At 39.2% G+C, this 20,937-nt stretch overlaps 2 protein-coding genes across 2 annotated transcripts; both read left to right on the top strand.

Annotated features, from left to right (window-relative positions):
* The first annotated feature begins 338 nt into the window (after positions 1-338).
* Positions 339-6,263, top strand: LOC115806738 (putative ferric-chelate reductase 1). The gene is made up of 16 exons (XM_030767602.1): positions 339-377; positions 781-964; positions 1,597-1,730; positions 1,898-1,995; positions 2,107-2,209; positions 2,327-2,515; positions 2,908-3,009; positions 3,109-3,253; positions 3,400-3,510; positions 3,621-3,736; positions 3,909-3,992; positions 4,499-4,590; positions 4,701-4,759; positions 5,065-5,202; positions 5,952-5,980; positions 6,174-6,263. Exons 1-16 carry the CDS (start codon positions 339-341, stop codon positions 6,261-6,263), a joined length of 1,713 nt encoding a protein of 570 aa, XP_030623462.1.
* Positions 6,264-6,949: 686 nt separating this feature from the next.
* eif1b (eukaryotic translation initiation factor 1B) lies at positions 6,950-9,315 on the top strand. The gene is made up of 4 exons (XM_030769434.1): positions 6,950-7,110; positions 8,164-8,327; positions 8,615-8,716; positions 8,882-9,315. The coding sequence occupies exons 1-4, from the start codon at positions 7,080-7,082 to the stop codon at positions 8,924-8,926; spliced, it is 342 nt and encodes a 113-aa protein (XP_030625294.1). The 5' UTR covers positions 6,950-7,079; the 3' UTR covers positions 8,927-9,315.
* The last annotated feature ends 11,622 nt before the right edge of the window (positions 9,316-20,937 follow it).

Here is a 20,937-nt window from a genome sequence, read left to right as displayed (position 1 = left end):
ACTTAGTAATTCCCTGCCTGACTGAATTTGTTTTTTTATTTCATTGTATTTGACTATCGACTGTGAAGAGAGTCTAACTAAAATTCCACAGACTTAAATAAATCTTGATGAGAAAATATATTGTAAATGAGGCGACTCATCATCCACAAAACCTGGAATAATGTCGAGTTAATGGATATTTAACGTGCTGCAGTCATACCCATTATGTAACAGTTTGTGAACAACACACATTTACTGAGTTCTATCTTTGTTGTAATTTTGAATTAACACAATGACACACGTTTACTAAGTTGTGACTTTATGTTTTTGGTTTAAAACATAAATCAGTAAGCACCGCAATGACTCTGCAATATCTGCCGCTGTCAGTGAGGAAACAGGTAAGTTACATTGTACCGCCCACAATGACGTTTTTCCATAGGCTACTACCTTGATGATATTGCGATAACCTTATCAAGTTATAACGTGAAGTAGAGGAAACATTTCTCCAGAGATCCAGCACAAACTAATGCCACAACAACAAATTAATACACGTCGGATTTTCGCCCTAATTTATACTCAGGGACAAACTTTCTCTATGGCTTTGCTTTCTGGCACTCAAGTAAGCATGTCGATATATTTTACTTGGTAATTTTAATGACTTTATATTAACAAGCGACATTATTGAGCGCAAAATCGCCAGTGTTAATTTAACTGTGAGGGTGTTGCATAAGAATTGTATGTTTCTATGTAAACAATCTCAGTATTGATTTAACACTGACGATGTTGCTATGTTCTCTCCAGTTGTGTACGGTTGTACTTCTCCTGGCCTGTGTTCGGGTTGCGGAATTCTACCCCTCGGGAGCGGTGGGTGCCAGTTGTGGAAGTATGACGCCTGTTCATAGGTCTTACAGCAGTCAGGGAACAACCGCTCCCTACACCGTTACCGCGGACCGGGACAGCTTCATGAATGGAGACGAGATTACAGGTGATAACACACCTTCTCACTTAACTTTTGCGGAAACTTCCCTTGTATTTGTTAAAAGGTTTATGCTATTCTTGAAACGCATCCCTCGAAGAGGGTTGTTTCTCGCTAAATTTACCTACGCAGGTAGGTACTCAGTTATGTTTGCTCAGTATGATGCACGCACACTGCTCTAATGGAATGTGACCCCGTTTCAGTCCTAGGATTCCGTAAGACAACATATTTTTCTCGAATTCAGCAATGGTAGTTTACAACCAAAATATGCAGTCTGGATTGGAGCTGAGAGACCCTGTTTTAGTATGGCTCCATTCTGTCTAAAATGGATCTAAACATAAGCGTTCTTGGTGTGAAACACCCATCAAACCAAAAAAACGTGTTTCAGATGGATACTACAGGATAGTGAATTGATTTTAACTTCTAATACTAGTGTTTAATATACTGAGTCATTCATGAAGCCTTAAAGACTGAATAAATCATTCTTTCAGTGGTAAATCACTGGAATATACTCAGAATAGATTCTTTCTCTCTTTCTTTCTGTCTTGCATAAAACAGCCTACTTAAAATGCTCTGTACCGATTAAAGTTCATGTTTTATAACCATATTATACATGTCGTTTAATATGTCAATGTTTTCAGTGACTTTGCGTGCATCATCAAGTGCGTTTACTGGCTTCATGCTACAAGCTCGAGCAGTTGGTGGAACCACACCTGTCGGTTCTTTCTCTGTGAACACTGCTGATGCACAGCTACTGACTTGCAACGGGCAGTCTGTGAGTATTCCTTCACAAATGATCTTTGTTACGCTTTTAGATATGTTTGGTAGGCAACACAAATCAATAAAGATAAGAAGTCAATGATATTAAACTACTCCAAAAAGAAAAAAACCCTAGAAAGCATGTTAAATCAAAATCAAATAGATTTTTTATTTCATTTTCAGGGTAGTGCAGTTTCACACACATCATCTTCACAAAAGACAACTATTCAAATCAAATGGAAAGCACCCACATCTGGAAACCTCCAAAACATAGAATTCATGTAAATAATGCTTTTTGTCTTGCCTTTCTTGCTCTGCAGATGCAATTCTCTCTTCAAAATGAACAAGAATGAAATCGTTTTACCTTATGTTTGTGGAAACTTCATTTCTAGGGGGACTTTTGTTAGAAGCTTCTCTGTCTTCTGGGTTGGTGTAAAAAGTGCACAGATCCGTTACAATGGCTCAAGCTCGGGAAACTCTGAAGTTTTGTCATCTGTAAGAACAACTGTTTGATTCCTCATACATATTAAAATGCATGATGGGACAGTCATTATCATATGCAGTCAAATGTCATAATGTATCCAACATACCTTTTCATTTTATCGTTGATAGAACCTTGTTTCTTCCACTGGGTGTGGAGTCAGCAAGGTCTGCTTCAGCCAACCCAGCAACTGTGATCCAGCAGTCACCACAAACTGCTACTTCGTATCAGCTATAATGTCTGGATCAGCAGTCCAGTATGAGATGTCTGGCCAGTCAGACGGCTACATGGCCTTAGGCTTATCGGACGATCAGGAAATGGTATCACCTCAGTCTCTCTTCAGCTCTCATCTTTGAGCCTCTGTATATTTACTGAATGCACAACAATGTTTGAAACTATATTAATTATGAGATATGTGGCATGAAATGTCCTTCACTTTAAACTGACATAAACTTTATTGACAATTTTATGTAATAATACCTTTATTCCATAAATAATTAAGATCAGAGAAATAGTTGCATGGATGTTAAGGCTCTGTTGCTATGGTACAAGGACTCATAATGAAATTGCCATGTAAACATTACCCAGGTAACGACGAAGGTTGAGAGCACCTGTTAATCGGCATGTCCGCCCGTCATAGTGGTGCACTGCTGCTTACATCCGAGATGATGCACAGTATTTTGTTCTACATCCTGTAACTCTTTTCTTTTAGGGGAATGATGATATTTACATATGTGGTAAAAGCAGCAATGGAAGTATCCAAGTGCAACGTGCCCACTCTACTGGAACTGTAATGCCAGACATTCTCAGTTTGGTATTGTACCCTCTTACTTTCTCATCTCACCTCTGCAGATTACATCACGTGTCTTTGTTGTCTATGTTCACTCAAATGTATTTCAAATGTATCTTCTAGGGTGATGTTTCAGACATAAAAACGTCGGACATGAATGGTGTGATCAGCTGCTCTTTCACATCTCGTAATCCCATAACTACTGTAAGGAGTACCCGTTCTACACCCAGCTATTTCATCATGTTAGCACGTGGGCCTACTGCTAACGGTATGCAACAGACACAATCAATCTCTGCCTCGACATGTTTTGTTGTCATATTGAAGTGCGTACACATGTTTTTTTTTTTTTTTCTAATCAAAGGAAGACTGAATTTTGTAAATGACAACTGTTGTATTTCCTCATCGTTTTGACAGGGGTTATTCGGATTCATCCAGTGACACCATTTGTCACTAGGACCAAAGTGGATATATCAAGTCCACAGGTGGTTACAACACAGGGACTACCCAGCCGTGTGAAAGCGCATGGTTAGTACAAGTAATTAAAAAAAAATTGAAAAACGATACGTAAATGTTCTAATGTACTATCATATCGAAATTTTGTCAAGACTTTGACTGATCACCCATTTCTTGAGCAGGCTCTCTGATGCTAATAGCATGGATGTTCACTGGCAGTTTGGGCATGCTCATAGCACGCTACATGAAAGCATTTCATCGAGGTTCAGGATGTTGTGGTAAAGACCTTTGGTTTGTGGTAAGTTCAATTTGAATATGTACAGAATTAATGTCACAGAAAAAAAAAATTAATTGAATTGAGCGGCTTTGAATGTAAAAATCACCATTAGGACAGCTCACCTGAAAATTTTTGTTCATTTCATTTAAAGAAAGGAAGCATTTATGTTATATGTGTCTTTTTTCTGCTCTAGTGCCATTTGACTCTGATGATATTCACAGTCATTGCAACCAGCATTGGTTTTATCATTGCGTTTCCAAATGGTCACTGGAGTGGGGTAACTGTTTCTTCATCATTTTACATTTCCATGTTATGATTAGAGAATTTACATATAAAAAGCACAGTAACCAAAGTTTAAATTACAGCACGTTCCATAGAGTTAGCATTTCGGTGGCAATAACTCATTACATCAGTCCTCGACAATGAGACTGAGAAACTTAATGGTGTAAATTCCTGACAAGGATCCTTTGAGATTTTGACCTCTGATCCTAATGCTCTTCCACATAAGTCCATGTGGCTTGAGGAGTTGAGCACCATGGTAATGCTGTCTGTCCTTCCTTCACCACCATACTGTAGCTTTGATAAAGAGAGAATTTGCTCACTGCCCTAACCATGGTTAAAGTAAGGATTAAAAAATCATTTTCATGTATAATAATTTATTTGAAGTTCCTTAACAGGATGTTGAAAATAAGCTAAGAGTTCACTTAGATAGACTGATGTACGGCTAAGTCACAGAAAGTGGATAAAGGAGACTATGATTTTGCCGTGTGTGTGTGTTTGCAGGAGGCTCACGATGTGATTGGTTGTTTGGTCATTATCCTTACCCTGGCTCAGCCTTTTATTGCGATTTTCCGGTGTGCGCCGCAGCACCAGTGGTGAGAGAGAGCTATCAAATTTAACTGTCCTCTTCTTCAGTCCCATCTGTACAGTAAAAGAAATCATCAGTGTTGAAACGGTCGTCTTTTCCTGTCATTCTACCCAACAGGAGATTTGTTTTCAACTGGGCACATTGTTTTATTGCTCTGGCTGTCAAAGGTCTTGCTGGTATGGAATCCGACATATTAACTGAATTAATATTGTATAATAATGTGGTATTGAGACAGCTCTGTTATACATACATATATATACATACATACATACATATATATATATATATATATATATATATATATAAAACATAGCATATTAAAGAAAACCAAATAAAACTGAAACGAAAAATGTACACAACAATAATATAGTCAAACCAAAGATGAGCTCATATAAGAAAAGCATCACCAGACATAAAACACACTTACAGTGCTATCCACTTTGAAATTTTTGGTAACCTTTGTATTTATTTCCCATTCCAGTGGCTGGTATATTTACAGGGTTGGGCAGGGTTGACCATACTGAGGACCAGTGGTTGGTCAAAGTCATGGGAGGTTATGTTGGCTGGGAAGCTCTTCTTTATGTTCTCCTGGACTTGCAGAAGCGTTGGGTAGACAAGGGTAAAGTCTTGTTTAATTAACTATATACCATAAACTGCAATCACTTGTACTTCATTTTGAATGATTGGAATACCTCTTTGGTGTTCACCTGGAAGTTACTGTCAGTTTGAAAGTGTTACACAAGAGTTTGTCATCAGTGAATCCTATCAGTGAATAAACATTATTCACTGTTTAACCATCGATTGTTAATATATGAGTCTTTGGTTTTAGGCTACATTTAGTCCTTAGGTGTAAATGGAAGTGTTTATCAATATTAAACAGTTGACCCAGTCACACTCATGCACTGAGGAATGGTGTGGTTTGATATGAGAAATCTCTGTAGTACACACAATCTGTATTTTAAATGAAGTCCATTGTGCATTCTTGACTAAGCTTGTCATCAGATAACTTAGTGGGTGTTCTCTATAATTTTAAACAATGGACAATCTTATCGAACAAGTGTACATTCACACTTATATTTATTTAATTGGCAGTCACTTTCATCCAAAGCAAAACAAAAGAATAGACAATTGACTTAAATCAACAGTGTGCAAAAGTAGTTCTGGGAAGCGCCCTAAGAATTACGTGTGGTGGTAGCGCTTTCTGGAGGTGTTTTTTCTCCTCTTCTTCTCTTTCTTCCCATGCAACTAAACTTCAGACAGGTAATGTTTTTGGTTAAGCACAGGTAGAGCAACAAATATTGGTGAGATGATCTTTTTATTTTAGATGAAATTATAATCATACATTTTTTTTTCCTTCCCCATTTGTAGACCCCTCAGGCTCTGGGGTTTCTGATCTGGTAAGCATATTATAGAGTTCATTTAGAGCCTAGCTAAGACCAGACTTGAAAAATCTAATAATTACATGTGTTATATTTCTAAGAACTTCATAGTGAGCTACAACAAAGTTGTCACTCTTTCAAATTTGAGTTAAACCAGTTCCTCTTGTGTGTTTATTTATACTTTTGTACCTTATCAACTTGTTTGCTACAGAAAAGCACTGAGACAATTCTTCTGATTGTGTACTTCCTGGGGAACTTTGCGTTCTTGGTTGCACTGCTTGTTGGAATTGACTCCTCATAGGAACCCATACAAGAACCAGACCAGGGCATCTGTAATGACAGTGCACTTGCCAAGTGCCGTTTTTTCATATCTGTGTTGAACTGAAAATTTTAAGCTTTGTGCTTATTGCTGTACTTATAACAATAAACATATTTTTTTTCAAATAACTCTAAACTTTGCCTTGCAAACTTTGAATTTTGTCCTGGAGTGACCGCAGTTTCCACTGGGTGGCAGTCTGTACTCATATTTTGGCTACTCCAGCATATGCAACAAAATCCAGTCGTGTTTCTTTTAAATTTCACCATTGTCCAGCTGAGTCAATTTAATCACTTTAATCCGACAAACCTTTTTTTTTAAGCCCACGCGTCACTTCGATGTGACAACCATACCTTTTTAGGAAAAGTTCAGTTCTCGGTGTTTGCTTTTCAGGTGATGGCAGGGATATTCTCTTAATTGAATTATTTGAGATATTAATGTGCTAGTCACCCATTCAGTTCAAATACCTGACCTGACCAAGATGCGGAAAGAGTCTAAGCATTTTCTCCATCATAAATCCGTATGACACAACAAAGAACAGAACAATTTACATAACAATTGCACTCCGAATCAAAGGGTGGAGCTGTGGTCCTCAAGTACACGAGCAGGAACAAGAAGAGGAGCGGGAACAGTAAGCCTCCAGTTTTCCCTGTTAACATTGATTAGTTGGGAGCCAACCCTTCTTTGTCAGTGGCTTGCTACCCACAGAACAAACCTAATTATCAGAAAGTCTGTCGGACACGTACGGCACAAAAAGCGCCAATATATTTTATCTCTGCGAAGTCGTCGCCCTTTTATCGCATGTCCACTATCCAGAACCTCCAGTCTGTCGGTAAGTAAAGTGAGGAACCCTTTCGCTGTTTTGACAATGTCGTTAAACAATTAATGAGCAGATAAGAAAGAAAGCATCCGCAAGCAGACTGTACGGTATGGCTGCTAGTGAACCAGCAAGTTATCTCTTAACTTTGTTTTTAGCCACTGGTTGCATGTCAACAAATATGGGTATTTAAACATTCAACATCCCCCATCCCCATTTAAAGGGGAGCGAAAGCAAAACACTAGTTGTTTAGGAAGAAATAGCTGTTGGCAACCTTAGTTGCCGCCCACGATGATATTCCTATTTATATTGTATTAGTTGGCTAGCCAAGCGCGCAATGGCCTTGCTGGTTTAAAACACCTATTGTTTTGCATGTATTCAAGCAATTTAAATAATCCAACTCAACCAAAATGACGTGCAGCCGCGAGATTAGTTTCATATGAAATCAAAGAAACTTAACCACAGTTAACACCATTTTCACTATCCAAAACACCTACGTAATTTGTTAGTTAAATTGTATTTTCTAGTTCCATATGCTGGCTAATATCACTATATCATTATATCAGTGTTTAATTTCAATCAGCCACTTTAAGAATGTAGACGAACCTGATATTACGTCTTCTTAGCGTAAAACGGTAGCAGCTATAAACTTTCTGGCCAAGAAATTGAACAGTGCTTCTGATTCACCAGATGATCTTCTGCAGTCCATTCGACTCAATCATATCACGTTAAATGGGGCCTGCTCCTGCGGCCTTAAATATATGACAGCATCAAACGCTAAATTGCTTTGCTTTTTCTGTTGTCTGTCCGTCATATTGTTTTGTTTTTTTGTTTTTTTTTAATATCACGCAGGCTGTACGACATCAGAACATCACATTTCTCTTAGTTTATGTATAGTAAACTTCTGCAATATAATTTTTTTCTTTGTCACCAAAGTAGAACAAATCATGTTTGAACAACTGCAGTCCTAGTGCCCAGTGGAGTGCATTGTTTTACAAAATTAAAAACATCACACAGTACAAATGAAACTTCTGTTAATCTTTTATTTCACATCTTTATTATGGTGAGATCCCTTTGCTGATGCAACCAAGGGTGACAACTCACTCCCGGCAGGGACAGAAGATAAAATCCACATCAGGATCCAGCAACGGAACGGGCGCAAGACGCTGACCACAGTGCAAGGGATATCAGATGATTATGACAAAAAGAAGCTTGTAAAAGCTTTCAAAAAGGTAATTCTTTTTTATTTTATTTGGCCCTCTTTGCAGCTAGAAGGGTCTGTTTGACTTACTCAGCAGTCCAACCCCGGCCAAGAAATCAATTTCCTGATTTGGTCGGTGTCACAGTCTGAGTAGCAGTCACTCCGATCTATGTCCCTGCTCCCCTCCCCAAACGAAACAACTGAAATCTGATGTGACGACCTTAAGCAATGAATCAGTATGAATCTTCCTTTAAGACTTGTTGCGCTCTAATGACATTCTTGATTAGTCTTGATTTTCCTGCCCTCTGTCCATTAAAGAAATTTGCTTGCAATGGCACTGTGATTGAGCATCCGGAATACGGGGAGGTGATCCAGCTCCAGGGCGACCAGAGGAAAAACATTTGCAACTTCCTCCTCGAGGTACATGGTTTTTGTCGAGTAGTTTCTGTGATTTAATCTGGCAGGATCAAGAAAACAAAGAGATATATTTGTTTTATTGTCTGGGCCTTTACGAATACAACCCAAGCCCTGATACAACTGTTTATACACAGTTTGTTCATTTGTTTGTTTGTTTTTAATCCACAGATAAACATAGTCAAGGAGGAGCAGTTGAAGGTCCATGGTTTCTAAAGTGTTGAACCTGCCAAGGGACAAAGTCTTCATCGTTTTTTAGCATTTCATTAACAATTCATTGACCATTTAAGTTTAGCAACATGTCTGATGCACTTTGAGGGGCAGTAAAACACAATGGCTTTTCTTGTAAGGACAAAGTATTCATCTCCTGAGCTGTTATGCACTTTCTTCCCTGTCTTCCAGTAGGAAAGAAAAAGCATGGCTGCTGCTGCTCTTTTGTGTATTCCAGGGCAGCAGTCATGGAAGAAGTCTGGATGGCCTCATTTGGCTTTCCTAAATTTCATTTTCCAGAGAATTAGTTACTACTGTGCTTGTAGTTGCCTTTGCAAGCTTTTAAATACATTATCAAAATTAGTCATTGACAGCCAGCATGGAACCGCAGTCAAATAACAGTTGGCTGTTAATTTCTCAAGTAGGTACAGAGTGATTGAGATGTTTGTCAATATGTGACAAACGGCATGGCCTGCAGGTCTGTGGCTGGGAGGATAAACTGTGTAATCTATGCGGCACACTGATGAGCTGACTGTACTTGATCACAAACACTAAGCGTAACCAGGACTGTCTGTGTAGCCCTGTGTTATACCATGGACTGACACTAGAATGTCTGAAAGACAACCAGCAGTTCTCAGAAAAGAAGTAATTAGATTAAGCTGAGGAAAGTTCTACCGAACACTGTGCATGATAGAAAAGTTACTGACTCTAGGACAGAAATGTTTTGTGACTCTGGGTCAGGTGTGTGGTCAGCTAGGACATTTTGAATGTGTCAAAAACTCAGCTCAGGTTTGTGGATACTTTTTACTGTTAATTTCAATGAAAAATATTTCCCTTACCCTGACTCATGATCACATGGTATTGCTGGGAGAGTTGTGTTTTTTATGCCTCTCACATTCTGAGCAGAATCCTCAGTTCTTTCTTTCTTTCTCTCTTTCTCCAAACAGATGACTATGCAAAAGTCCACACTGTGATAGTAGACAAATTGTGAAATAGCATTTTGTTTGTGGGCAACAGCCAAGTTGCTCCTGGGTCTCCATTCAAAACTAGTTGCCTCCTCTCAAAAGTAAAGGCAAGTGAATGAGGTCTTTGGTAATATCTGTGAGGTCAGTGTGGTCTTGGTGGCAGTGATATTCCAGATTAAGCTGTAGGTCATTTGAACAGGTTGCTGGCCTATAATTTGTGCCTAACCTCAATCCAACCAGCCATCTGATACTTAATGCCACCTCTGTCATTTAGTCTTGGCTACACTGTGAATTAGCTGTATTCAATTTCTAAACAATGCTGTGAACCAGTTGGCATTTGTATGGTTTCTGCTGCTGGTTAAGAGGTTTGTCTCAATTCACTTGATCTCAGACTAGGAAATTCCAGAGGTATCAGAGTAGAAGACGAATGAGACTAGTGTTTAGACCATAACTGAAATTTTCTTACATTTTCTCTCTGTCAGCTGCGACACATCACAAGGGGGCACAGCTTGAGTCTTCAAACTGCACAGTTGTTGTAGAGTTGTGTTTTTAAGCAGACGTTTTACCTCAAGATCAGTAGTTCATGTCATAAGAGGCTGTAAAGTGTGGGGCTGGGCAGCTCACACTGGGAGTAAGTGAAATGAGTGGAGGGCATTAATAAAGAAAACACCATTTTTTCTCTTTGATTTGATTTTTATAATAAGCAGAATCATGTGACTAAATATTCACTTTTGCACGTACACACAGCATAGCAACAAAACTGGTCACTTGATAATCTGTGGAAATTCTCTTACAGACATTGGTCGCTAAACTTTTTTTTTTTTTTTTGTAATAAATGTTATGTTTTCTTACTTTAACTATACCTTCTCTGTTCAAGTGGATGTTTTGCTCAATTTTAAACAGCTTTCATTGTTTTATCCTTTCAGTCATGTGGTTTGACATGCTAATTAAAATTTGCTGACAGTATTTCTGGATGAGTTTTATTTACGATAAACAAAACCAGTTTGGTTTAAATAAGATCTCTGAGAAAAATAAATAAAATCTCCAGATGATTCTGCCCTCATTCGAATTCATTTTCTTGTCCTTGCAGTAGTGGCTATGGGTTTTGTTTTCAGAAGCGTTAATCTCTTCAGCCTAAGTCTACCGTTCTCTGGCCGTCCTGCTGGACTGAAACGTGAGAGTAATCCTCTTTAAGGATCAGGTCAAGGGAGGGAGGTAATGACTATGGAGCCTGGCTATTGAGGCAAGAGCTTCAGCATTGATTTGTGGCGTATATCAAGTATGGAATTTTTAGAAAGCATGAAATAAAGAGCTGCTACCCTGCAGTTAGCTTCCCCGGTGTTCCTTAAGTAAGGTTTTCAAATACTCCTTGGTTGAATGGTTTTCAGACAATCACTTGCAAGTTCTCATTAACTCACTGTTCTATTTTTGTCATTTGAAGAGATGTAACTAAAAATATTCTCACTTTGAGCATATTCAGTGAATAGTTAAATAAGTCTTGCAGTTTGCATAACCTCTTTCAATTTCAGTGTACTGTATGCTTTTTGATGCCAGGTTGTTCTTGAAAGCAGTTTTTGAGAGGATAAGTTGAAGGATAAGATTCTTTCTAACCGGCTCATCTGTCAGGACTATCAACATTCATTAAGGTGGACGAAACACAGTCTAATTTCCTTTGCTAAAAGTAGATCTTCAGGAAGCGATGTCACTACTGTGGGTACTTAGGCTGTGTCTTAGCTTCTAATTGCTTAATCAAAACAATTAGCCAAAGATCTGTCTCTTTTTCTTTCTGTGTCCTGTCTTGGCACCGGCACTTGGATACTTGACCATTAATCAGAGCTGTCAGTGATCATGCCCGCTATTCAGCCAAAGATGACGACTTGTTAAATGGTTTGTCTCGTTATCAGTGGTTATGATGCGTCTATCTGCGCGGTTAGTATTAAGCGGGAAAGCTGGTTCTTTGTATGAATAGACGTAAACTGGTTGATGATGCTGACTGTAAGTAGTTTAGCATCAGCAGTTTCGCGGGGCTTGTGGCTGAACGAGACTTGAGGAACAGACGGTGTAGGTTACTCCGCCTCGGGCTGTCCACCGGCCTTTCCGTGCCACTCAATTAATTTCTGCAAGGGGAAGCGAGTAACGTTCCCAAACTTAATGATGGATATCCATCGATCTCATCCAGCAATTCTCCTGTTTTATATCTCTGTTTGCCTTTCTGTGCTTTAATGACCAAACCATTTTATTTGGACAAATGCCACAAGTTTAATATTTCACACAGCTGAGATCAGTCTGGTGACTTTGTAAAGAGCAATTAGGAAACCATTTTTTATACGAACTTCATTGGTTTAGGAATTTATTATGTGTCTGAGAAAACAACGAGGCATGGCTATGCATATGCATAGGTTGTATTTGCAAACACGATGTAGAGCAAAATTGTGAAACGCTGGGCTTGGCAGTCAATTGAAATCTGTTTTGTTAAATTTTTGCCAGAGGCCAGCCAGCTGTTGTTTTTATCTAGGCCCAACATTGTTTTTCTGCACCTTCACTTGATTTTTATTAGCCTCATTCTCCTTTCTTTCTACGTTTGGTAATTACATTGACCAGTAATTTAAACACGGAAATAGCTTTTAAGAATTTTGCCTTTATTTATTTTTTATTTATTTATTTTTTGAAATTTTGTTCGACTCTTGTCAACTAAGTGCAGCTGTTCCACCATATTTGTCCAGGAGAGGGAGCAGTAAGCTTGTCTTGGTCAAGTGGAGTCTTCCTACTGAGGACAAATAAGACGCTTGGTTGACGAGTTCTGTTTGCATTAGTTACTGGGAGACTTATACTTTTCGGAGAGAGCCATTAGTTTGCTGAAAAGCTAAAATGTCAAAGTTTTTCTCGTCGTTGAATTTATTTTTAACAGCCCAGTAATACTGAAAAACAAAGATGAAATAAAGGAGCTGTAACTCCCTAACATACCTACACTGTACATCCTGCGGCATTTCTCTGGGGACCGTTCAAAGCAACGGAGATGCGACTACATCTCCTAGGCTGTCGTTTAGTAATAATAACGTTATATATATAGACACTCTAGTGGACACTGCACAAGGCTGGTCTCCATAGACGCCGACCGAGGAGGACTCCACTTCTCCAAGACAGAAAAGCAGAAAGCTTCTGGTCATCAGTTCTGTGGTTGGATGACCAAAAGCTCTCTTGTTTGTCCAGGTGAGCTTTTGCAAATGCTAGGCAAGCCTTTGTGCGCCTGTCTTGGAGAAGTGGAGTCCTCCTTGGTCGGCGTCCACGGAGACCAGCCTTGTGCACTGTCTGCTTGAGTGTCTGCCTTGAGACGTCGGTACCAGAATTGCCCAGATTAATCAGGATGGCCTTGGTGATGATCCTTGGATTCCTCTTGGCCTCCCGCACTGCTATTCTTGCCAGCGCAGGGGTCACTTTTGGCTTCCTACCCCTGTCCTTTGAGATTTTTCACAGTGTGGAACTTGTGGTACTTTTAGATTATGCTTTGCACTGTGGCCACTGGCACTTGAAAACACTTGGATGTGGCTTCATTGCCCCATCTTGTGAGCAGCCACAATGTGCAGCCAGAGGTCCTCACTAAGCTCTTTGGTTTTAGCCATGACTTGCAAAGACTAGTAACTGACTAGAGAACTACTACATGAGCTGTTCTAAATTTATAGTTGATTTGAATGCTCTAGAAGATGGTAGAAATTACCAGGACCATTTAGAATGGTATAGAGGCTTGCATTTTCTCAAAAATTTGCAACAATTTCAGGTGGTGTGAATAATTTTGGATATGACATTTTTAGTAAAAAGGTAAAAAAAACAGGAATAGTTCACATTTATCATTAACATCTTTCACACAATGTCTTACTGTCTTTTGTCGCTTGTTTATTTTATTTCCAGTCACATGAAACCTATTGACTGTAAATCCAAATTTGGAATCGGTATGAATAATTTTGAGCTTAAATGTATGTGTGTGTGTGTGTGTGTGTGTGTGTGTGTGTGTGTGTGTGTATTTTTTTTTTTTTTATCATGGGGACCATTCTAAATGGAGTGTGTCTGGCACCACCATGTCTTACCATATTAGGGAGCATCCAGGTACTTATTTGCATTTGGCTTTGTGTCAGATCATTCCTGTCTATTGGAATTACTTTACTTGTCATTTCTTGTTGTTCCACCAGATGGCAATGTTCAATTGATCACATTGTAAACCCAAGTTGATTATCTTTTTTCATTAGTGTGTGACAGATCAAGTATTAATAATTTTCTTTGAAACCCTGTATTTTCTCAAGTATGAATGTATCTTCATATCTGAGCATACGTTAGGTTCTGAGGAAATGTTTTGTGTGCAACATCAGACCTGTAATCAATGCTGGCCTAACATATGGTGTCTATCCCGTGGAGAAACACATTCCCTCCCCCCTTTTCCCTATATGCTCATCTTAAACACAACTGCTTCTCTTGATGTGCCGTTTCGCTCTTTCTAGGGATTCCTTTTAATCGCTCTTTGAATCTGCTGCTCTGGTTACCAAACACGAACCTCTTCAAATCTTTTTAAAACGATAAAATAACTTTTTCACCTGAGTTACTTAGTGGGGCTGGTGCTAGCCAGGTACAGTACTGTAATGGCGGCGTTATGATCACGTTTCCTTGGGAACCATACAGGCACGAAGCCTAAGCTGCTAATAGCACTAAAATATCCCAATTAAAAGTGGAGACAGGGGACTATGTGTTTTCATTGGCCGATGCTCAGAGTGTTGGCTGGTGCCAGAGAAAGGCAGGCTCTGGTTCTGCTGCAATATGTTCCTTTGAGCGCTCCATTTTTAGAGATGAGAGGTGGGAAAAAGCGTGTGGCTTTGTACCATATGTATGTGATACGCTGACACAGAATGATGGGTTCCAACATTTCATTCCCCATCAGACATATCGGGTTAATTGGTGAGGCACAAGAAGTTTGTTTGTAATATTTTCTCTCATATCATATTCTGCCCTCTGAAGTGTTAAGGGGATGCCATGTGGGTGCATTTTACTCTGCTGTGGCCCTTGTCTTGATAGTATGCCGTTATCTGATCCACAAATCAGTAGAGTAGTACACAGTCATACAGCTGTAAGGGAGAGTGGCCTATGGTGGGAACAGGGCATTAATGAAGTATATTTTATGGACTAATCAGTTCTAATGACAGATTTGCAAAATTAAAGTTTATGTTGTATATCTCTGTGTAGCATTCGTAGCCATGCTTTAGCCACTTTCCTTTCTACCTTAACACGTATCTTTGGACAAGTTTAGTAAGATTACTATCACCATGACAGTTTTTGCTACACTCATATGAGGGAGACATCCAGTGTATTTTTTTTTCTCAAATACAGCGCAGTTCTATTTATTTGTGAACAATGTAATGAAAGATGCAAAGTTAGATAAATAACAGCTTTTTTTCGGAACACTAACAACGGAGGAGGGCTAGAAACAACACATGCATGTGCTTTTCCTGTGTTTGCTGTTCTTCACACACACTGGCAGAATAGTGTGTTTTTGGCCCAGTTGCTAGAGTGTCTGTTGGACCAGTCTGCTATTTGAGCGAGTCGAAAGCCCCCCTGCTGGGCAGCTCCACCATGCTGACAGGTGCAGCAGTGAGACTGGGGAATGATTTACAAGCGTGGATCAGATATCCGCTCAGATGCTACTGTACACCAGCCCAGAGACCCATCTGAGTCCCCCAGCATCCAACTGCCCCCGAAGAGTGGACACATCCAACAGCAGCATGGTCTGCAACAGAGTCAATGTGTGTTACAGTCTAAATGATCTAACAAAACTGACCATAGATACCAACACAATTTCATCACTCTCCCTGTTCATTCAGGTGTTTATAGTGTACCCTGACTCCCCAGCTGAAAAGCACTGCATTCTTGTAATGTCTTTTGTCCTCCTGCATTTTATTTTGAACTTTGCCAAAAAAGTTGCATTGTTTTCTCCAACTAATCAATATTTCAGTGACAACGAAAAAGATGAACTATTTACTGTCCTCTTGTAAAATATACCTGGATTGATCTGTACTTTATCTGATGAATGTAAAATTCTTCGTGGCCATTTCGTCAATAGCAACGTAACAGATCAAGTGAAAAAAAATATTCCAATAAACACTTCACATGACTTATTACATAATGGTGAATCATCTGTAACCTTAGCCACTGAGTGGTTAGAAATGATTTGTAATGGCTTATTTTGTGTTCAGAATTTCATAACGTCAGTGATCTGGAAAATACAGGAGTTAAACATCTCAATCATAATTGGCCACAGATATTTTAAAATGCTCCTTTGAAAAACAGATGTGCATGAAACATATTCAGTGAAAGAAATGGTTGTTTATTGAAACTATTGCATCCTCAAAAATGTATGATTAAATGCATGTGGTAATTATGCTGTAAATTCAAAATGCATTTTAATAGCTTCAAGTTAATGTGAAAAGTTTTGTTAAACAAATCAGACTAACTATGATAATGAGTTTTTTCACCCTTGCACATCTAAGGAGGTAGTAAGCGTGCTGTCAATCAAAAGAGACTGGCTGTGGATATGCTAACTGACTAAACAAATATTCTTCTTGTACAAACTGTCACGACACAAAATATCGCATTTCAAGCTCACTTAAATGTCTCTTAAATTGCTGTGTACAAGTTTCTTAGACGTGCTGCTCGCTAATTCTAATTCAACAGCTATTTGGTAGAGAAAAAAATAGTCGAATATCATTAACAAATATTTAAATGCATATGAATGTATTCAGCCTTGGGAGTGTTACTTTTTTTTTTTTTCATCATTGCTGTTTTAAGCAATTATTCAGACACCCATCGTGAAGGGAAGACATTTGGCGGGAGAGGTGTTAATTCTGATGAACGAAGCTAACTACCTCACTCATGTTTCTCCATGCTTTCGACTCAGTTAATAATGGGTCTCTAGTACTTCTGCGTTTTGTCATAGCTAAACAAGAATATTTGTACTTTCATGAAAGCTCAAATTTTTATGATACATGTGCAAATATGTAATATGTACTTATTAAGAGCTTAATACTATGTAATATCTTAGTTGTAAATGCCAAGGCGTTTGCCAACACATGCGTCTTGTGTGAGATGAGATAGTGATTCTGCATGCCTTTGGAATGTTTACATTATGATTTACATCATAATGCCTTATGGAACAAAAAGAATTCCATTTGGAATCTGCTTTGTCTTTTTGCAATGATATGCTGTGTGGGTAAAAAATGTTAACAGAATCATTTGAAAGAGTTTGGTCTTGTTTCTTGTACCCCTTCCCCCCTCTTTTTTCCCCCTTTATAAACAGAGGAATATTTCCGCGCTCTGATTATTCCTCACTCTTTGTCGGCTCTTGTAATGTGCTTGTGCTACACTTTTGTACTTGTGGTGATCATTTTTCTGTTACAGCATCATTATATCATCATATATCCTCACAGTTATAGAAAAGTCCAAAAATACTTTGCTGCCTAATACTGTCTTTTCCACTTTCATCTCCACATTCTAAATCACTTTTCCTCATTTTGGCGCTGTCGAACTTTTAAAAAGTGGACCAAAGTGATTTTAAATAGCATGGAGCATGACTAATGACAGAAACATGTTAAAATCATTGCAGGAAAGTCCTTGGAAGACAAATGAATTTTCAGCAGAATAATTAACTTAATTAACAAATTTGCATGCATATTCATCAAGCTATTGAAGTCTCTCCAGCTCAGCTTGATGAACGTTGGTGTAATAACCATCTCATTTACATTCTGCCGTCTACTGCCATTTGTAGATGGGGATGAAAACTAAAAGAAATGACATACAGACACATATGCACACTTTTCTACGGGCTCAGCCTATTATATATATTTTGCCATTAAAACCAGTAGGAAAGCTCTGTCAGTGTAAAACATGATTCCAAAGAACATTTTTAAGCCTCCACACTCCCCACTCTCTCCTGATGGTGAGCCCAGTCTGTGTGGCTCGGTCCTGAGCTTTCTCTCTGCCTCATGCCCCCTTCCCCCCTTCACTCTCTCCTGGGTATAGTGTTGGCAGCGCTCCCTGACTCGCGGTTCTCTCGGGCCGGCAGACTGCGGCGCGTAGAAATTGTCGTTCCCCGTCGTCTCTGCAGGGCAATCTTAAAAGGCAGCAAGGTGTAACGGCACAGACTGGCAGCTTGGCACGCGACGCCCGAGGATACCAACACTACTGGCAATCAAGCCCTGCAGCCCCACCCCCTCACACACACACACACACACCCACAGACATGTGAGACATTGCGTGCGCGCGTATGTGTACATCTGTACAGGCATTTCATATGCTCCAGAGTGTGCAAGACATTTTAACACAAATACAAATGTTGATTTTTTTTTTTTATTAATTAAGATTAATTTATGATATATTATTTTATCCCCTCAAAACATACAGTATTCCCCTGTATTAGGGTCTTTGATATTTTTCCACTGCCCGATTTATTCATATTCATAATTATATTTATGCTGGGAATAAGGGGATAACAAACAGGACAGAAGAATACTACGAAGCGTCACTAAAGATATGTATGATATGTGCTGTCATTGACGAAATATGAGTGTGTGTTTCTGTGCATATGGGACAATTAAGAAGTGATACCAAACATCTTTTTAGAGATTCATTAGAGTTATCTTGAGATTGAGAAATCAGCTATAGGCTTAACCTGGGTTCTTTTTCATGCTGTACTCTTATGATCATTTGAACAGAGCACAACATATGTTCAACATATTCTGGAGTGCTATGTTTCACACAGCATTCCCTTCCCTGTAGATTCATCCATCAACTTTATAGAGTAGAGGGGTGCTGCCGTGAAGGGAGACTTCAGGCTCAGTAAGGGAATCGCTATGTGCGCTCTATTAACAGGAACCAAATGCTCTTCTTCTGACAGTCGAAATAAATACAAAACAATATTCTCTTGCGTCAGGAAGGATGTGAAAATTCTAGAGACGCAAATAATGAAATGTTATTGGCACTGTATATTGAAGGAGGTAGTAAACCTGTGTTTCCTCTTTTGTTTAGGTCAAGTTTTTTTTATTTTCCTTTGTGGAGATTTCACTCATGTAAATCATGAGCGTATTTTGAAAATGAGAATGGATGTCTTTTAAAGGGGTTACATGGCAAGTGATATGTGGGGTCAGCAGGGGTCAAACTGACACATGAATCAGTTTAAAAAGATTTAAAGATTAACCAATAGCTTTGAATGTCTTTGTCTTAAACTCGAGGATGAAAATCTGATTTTCTTTCTTTCTTTCTTTCTTTCTTTCTTTCTTTCACTCTTTGTGTCAAATTCCATGGGCAGACTGACAGATCTTAGCAATATTTATGCAGAAACTGCCTTAGCAATATTTATGCACAAATTGGTGGAGATATCAATGGTTTTGTGTCTTTGGATGAATAATATGGGTTATGAATCTATACAGTCTAGAAGCACCTCCTACAGCAACCTGCCTTTGCTCTCATGTGGATTTTTGCTCTGTCTTTTGATGTACACATGCCTTAGTTTAAAAACGTTCTCCTGGCCCAACCATAAAGTCCCCTTACAGTTTATGCGGCTATTCAGAAGAGTTGACACCCAAAGGGAATGTAGGCATGAGCGTTTTTCTTTTTTGTTTTAACTTATCATTCACTGTGATTTAAAAGTACTGTGCCGTTGGGAGATTTCAGTGACTTAAAGGGTTCTTTTGAAGGTGGCACAGACCCGCAAAAATGAAAGACAAACATAACGGCGCAAAAAGTCGTCTTTCAGAACTTTGGGCCTCGCGGTTCTGTCTCTGTGCCGGAATTGCGCCATGCAGTGCGTGTTTGATGGCGGTATACAGGGGACAGTTGTGAAGAAAGTTTCAAATTCACAGAGGAATTTGATTACCTCTATCTATTATCCACACAGTGAGTGATGGAGCCGCTAACCATCTGTCATCTGTTTCATTCGCATCATCAACACCTGCCCGCCTGTTTATTGCACGACAATTTTTTTTTTAATAATCCTCTCACATTTTTTTTTTATAAATAGAATCTGAAAATGTTTTGTTCAGATACTTATTAATGCACTCCAGCTCAAAGCTATCTTTTTTCTTTTTATTCACTTATAGTCACTGGGCTTTGAACCAATGGTGCTTTTATTTAATTTTTTTTTTTTAAACAATTGCCTCAGAGTGGTTCAAATCCACATCGAGAAACACGTCAACAAACAAAACACCGCTTTGACACTGGAATAAACGTATAACAAAAAAGTTAAGTTTGACCATCCAGGTTTACATATTCTAAAACTGGCAAAGCTATCAAAGGTAATCTGGTTAATTCACAGTGAGTTTGCATCTAGTGACCCCTAACAATAGTCTCTCCTATCATGTCTCTCTGTCAATGTGTTCATCACTCTCTCTCACTCCCTCCATCTCTCCTCCTCTCCAGGTGGCGTCTGACAGTGCAGAGGACGGGAGGGGGGGGGGGGGGGGGCTGGGACCCAAGCCTGCTGTAACCACTGGTACATGATCTACAGTGATACTTTTCTGGATCTCTACCAAACGCCTGCCCGCCTCCCTTCAACCACCCTCTACTATCACATCAAAACTGGGAGAGTTCAACCATTCAGCGCCCCCTCCCTCCGCGTACGGTGGAAGAGTGATGGCTGTGAGGCATGCCGACCAGTGGAATCTTGGGAAACGTGGTCCCAGTGGACAGTATGGCATGGCAGGGCGCCAGAACAAAAGCATTGTGCTAAACTCGATGTCTGTGGGGCTTGGTACTTTTACATCACACGCTGTGATTAAAGACTGGTTGTTAAAAGGATGAGAATTCTACCGTTTTACTGCATCTCTGTGTTACAGAAATAAAATGAAATTCGTTATGATGTGCAGATGGGATGTGTTCGCGAGTGTCGAGCAGCATTAAAAGAATTCAAGGTTTGCATTTACATTGTTTCAGAAAGAACATGAATAACTAAACAAAAATATTTTGTGAGTTTTTCTGATGGTTCTATTCCCAAATGTTGAAGCCCCTCCGTTTTTTTGGCAT

The sequence above is a fragment of the Chanos chanos genome, chromosome 3, assembly GCF_902362185.1.
Source record: "Chanos chanos chromosome 3, fChaCha1.1, whole genome shotgun sequence".
In the NCBI taxonomy this organism is placed as follows: Eukaryota; Metazoa; Chordata; class Actinopteri; order Gonorynchiformes; family Chanidae; genus Chanos; species Chanos chanos.
Note: the sequence above shows the minus strand (reverse complement) of the source record. Positions and strands in the feature narration are given on the sequence as shown.

Excerpts from the sequence above, each read along its gene's own strand:
- LOC115806738 (XM_030767602.1), top strand. The coding sequence starts at position 339 with ATGACTCTGCAATATCTGCCGCTGTCAGTGAGGAAACAG. Across the intron at positions 965-1,596 it reads GAATGGAGACGAGATTACAG|TGACTTTGCGTGCATCATCA; the intron begins GTGATAACACAC and ends CAATGTTTTCAG. Across the intron at positions 3,737-3,908 it reads GTAAAGACCTTTGGTTTGTG|TGCCATTTGACTCTGATGAT; the intron begins GTAAGTTCAATT and ends TTTCTGCTCTAG.
- eif1b (XM_030769434.1), top strand. The coding sequence starts at position 7,080 with ATGTCCACTATCCAGAACCTCCAGTCTGTCG. Across the intron at positions 7,111-8,163 it reads CCAGAACCTCCAGTCTGTCG|ATCCCTTTGCTGATGCAACC; the intron begins GTAAGTAAAGTG and ends TATTATGGTGAG. Across the intron at positions 8,717-8,881 it reads TTTGCAACTTCCTCCTCGAG|ATAAACATAGTCAAGGAGGA; the intron begins GTACATGGTTTT and ends TTTAATCCACAG.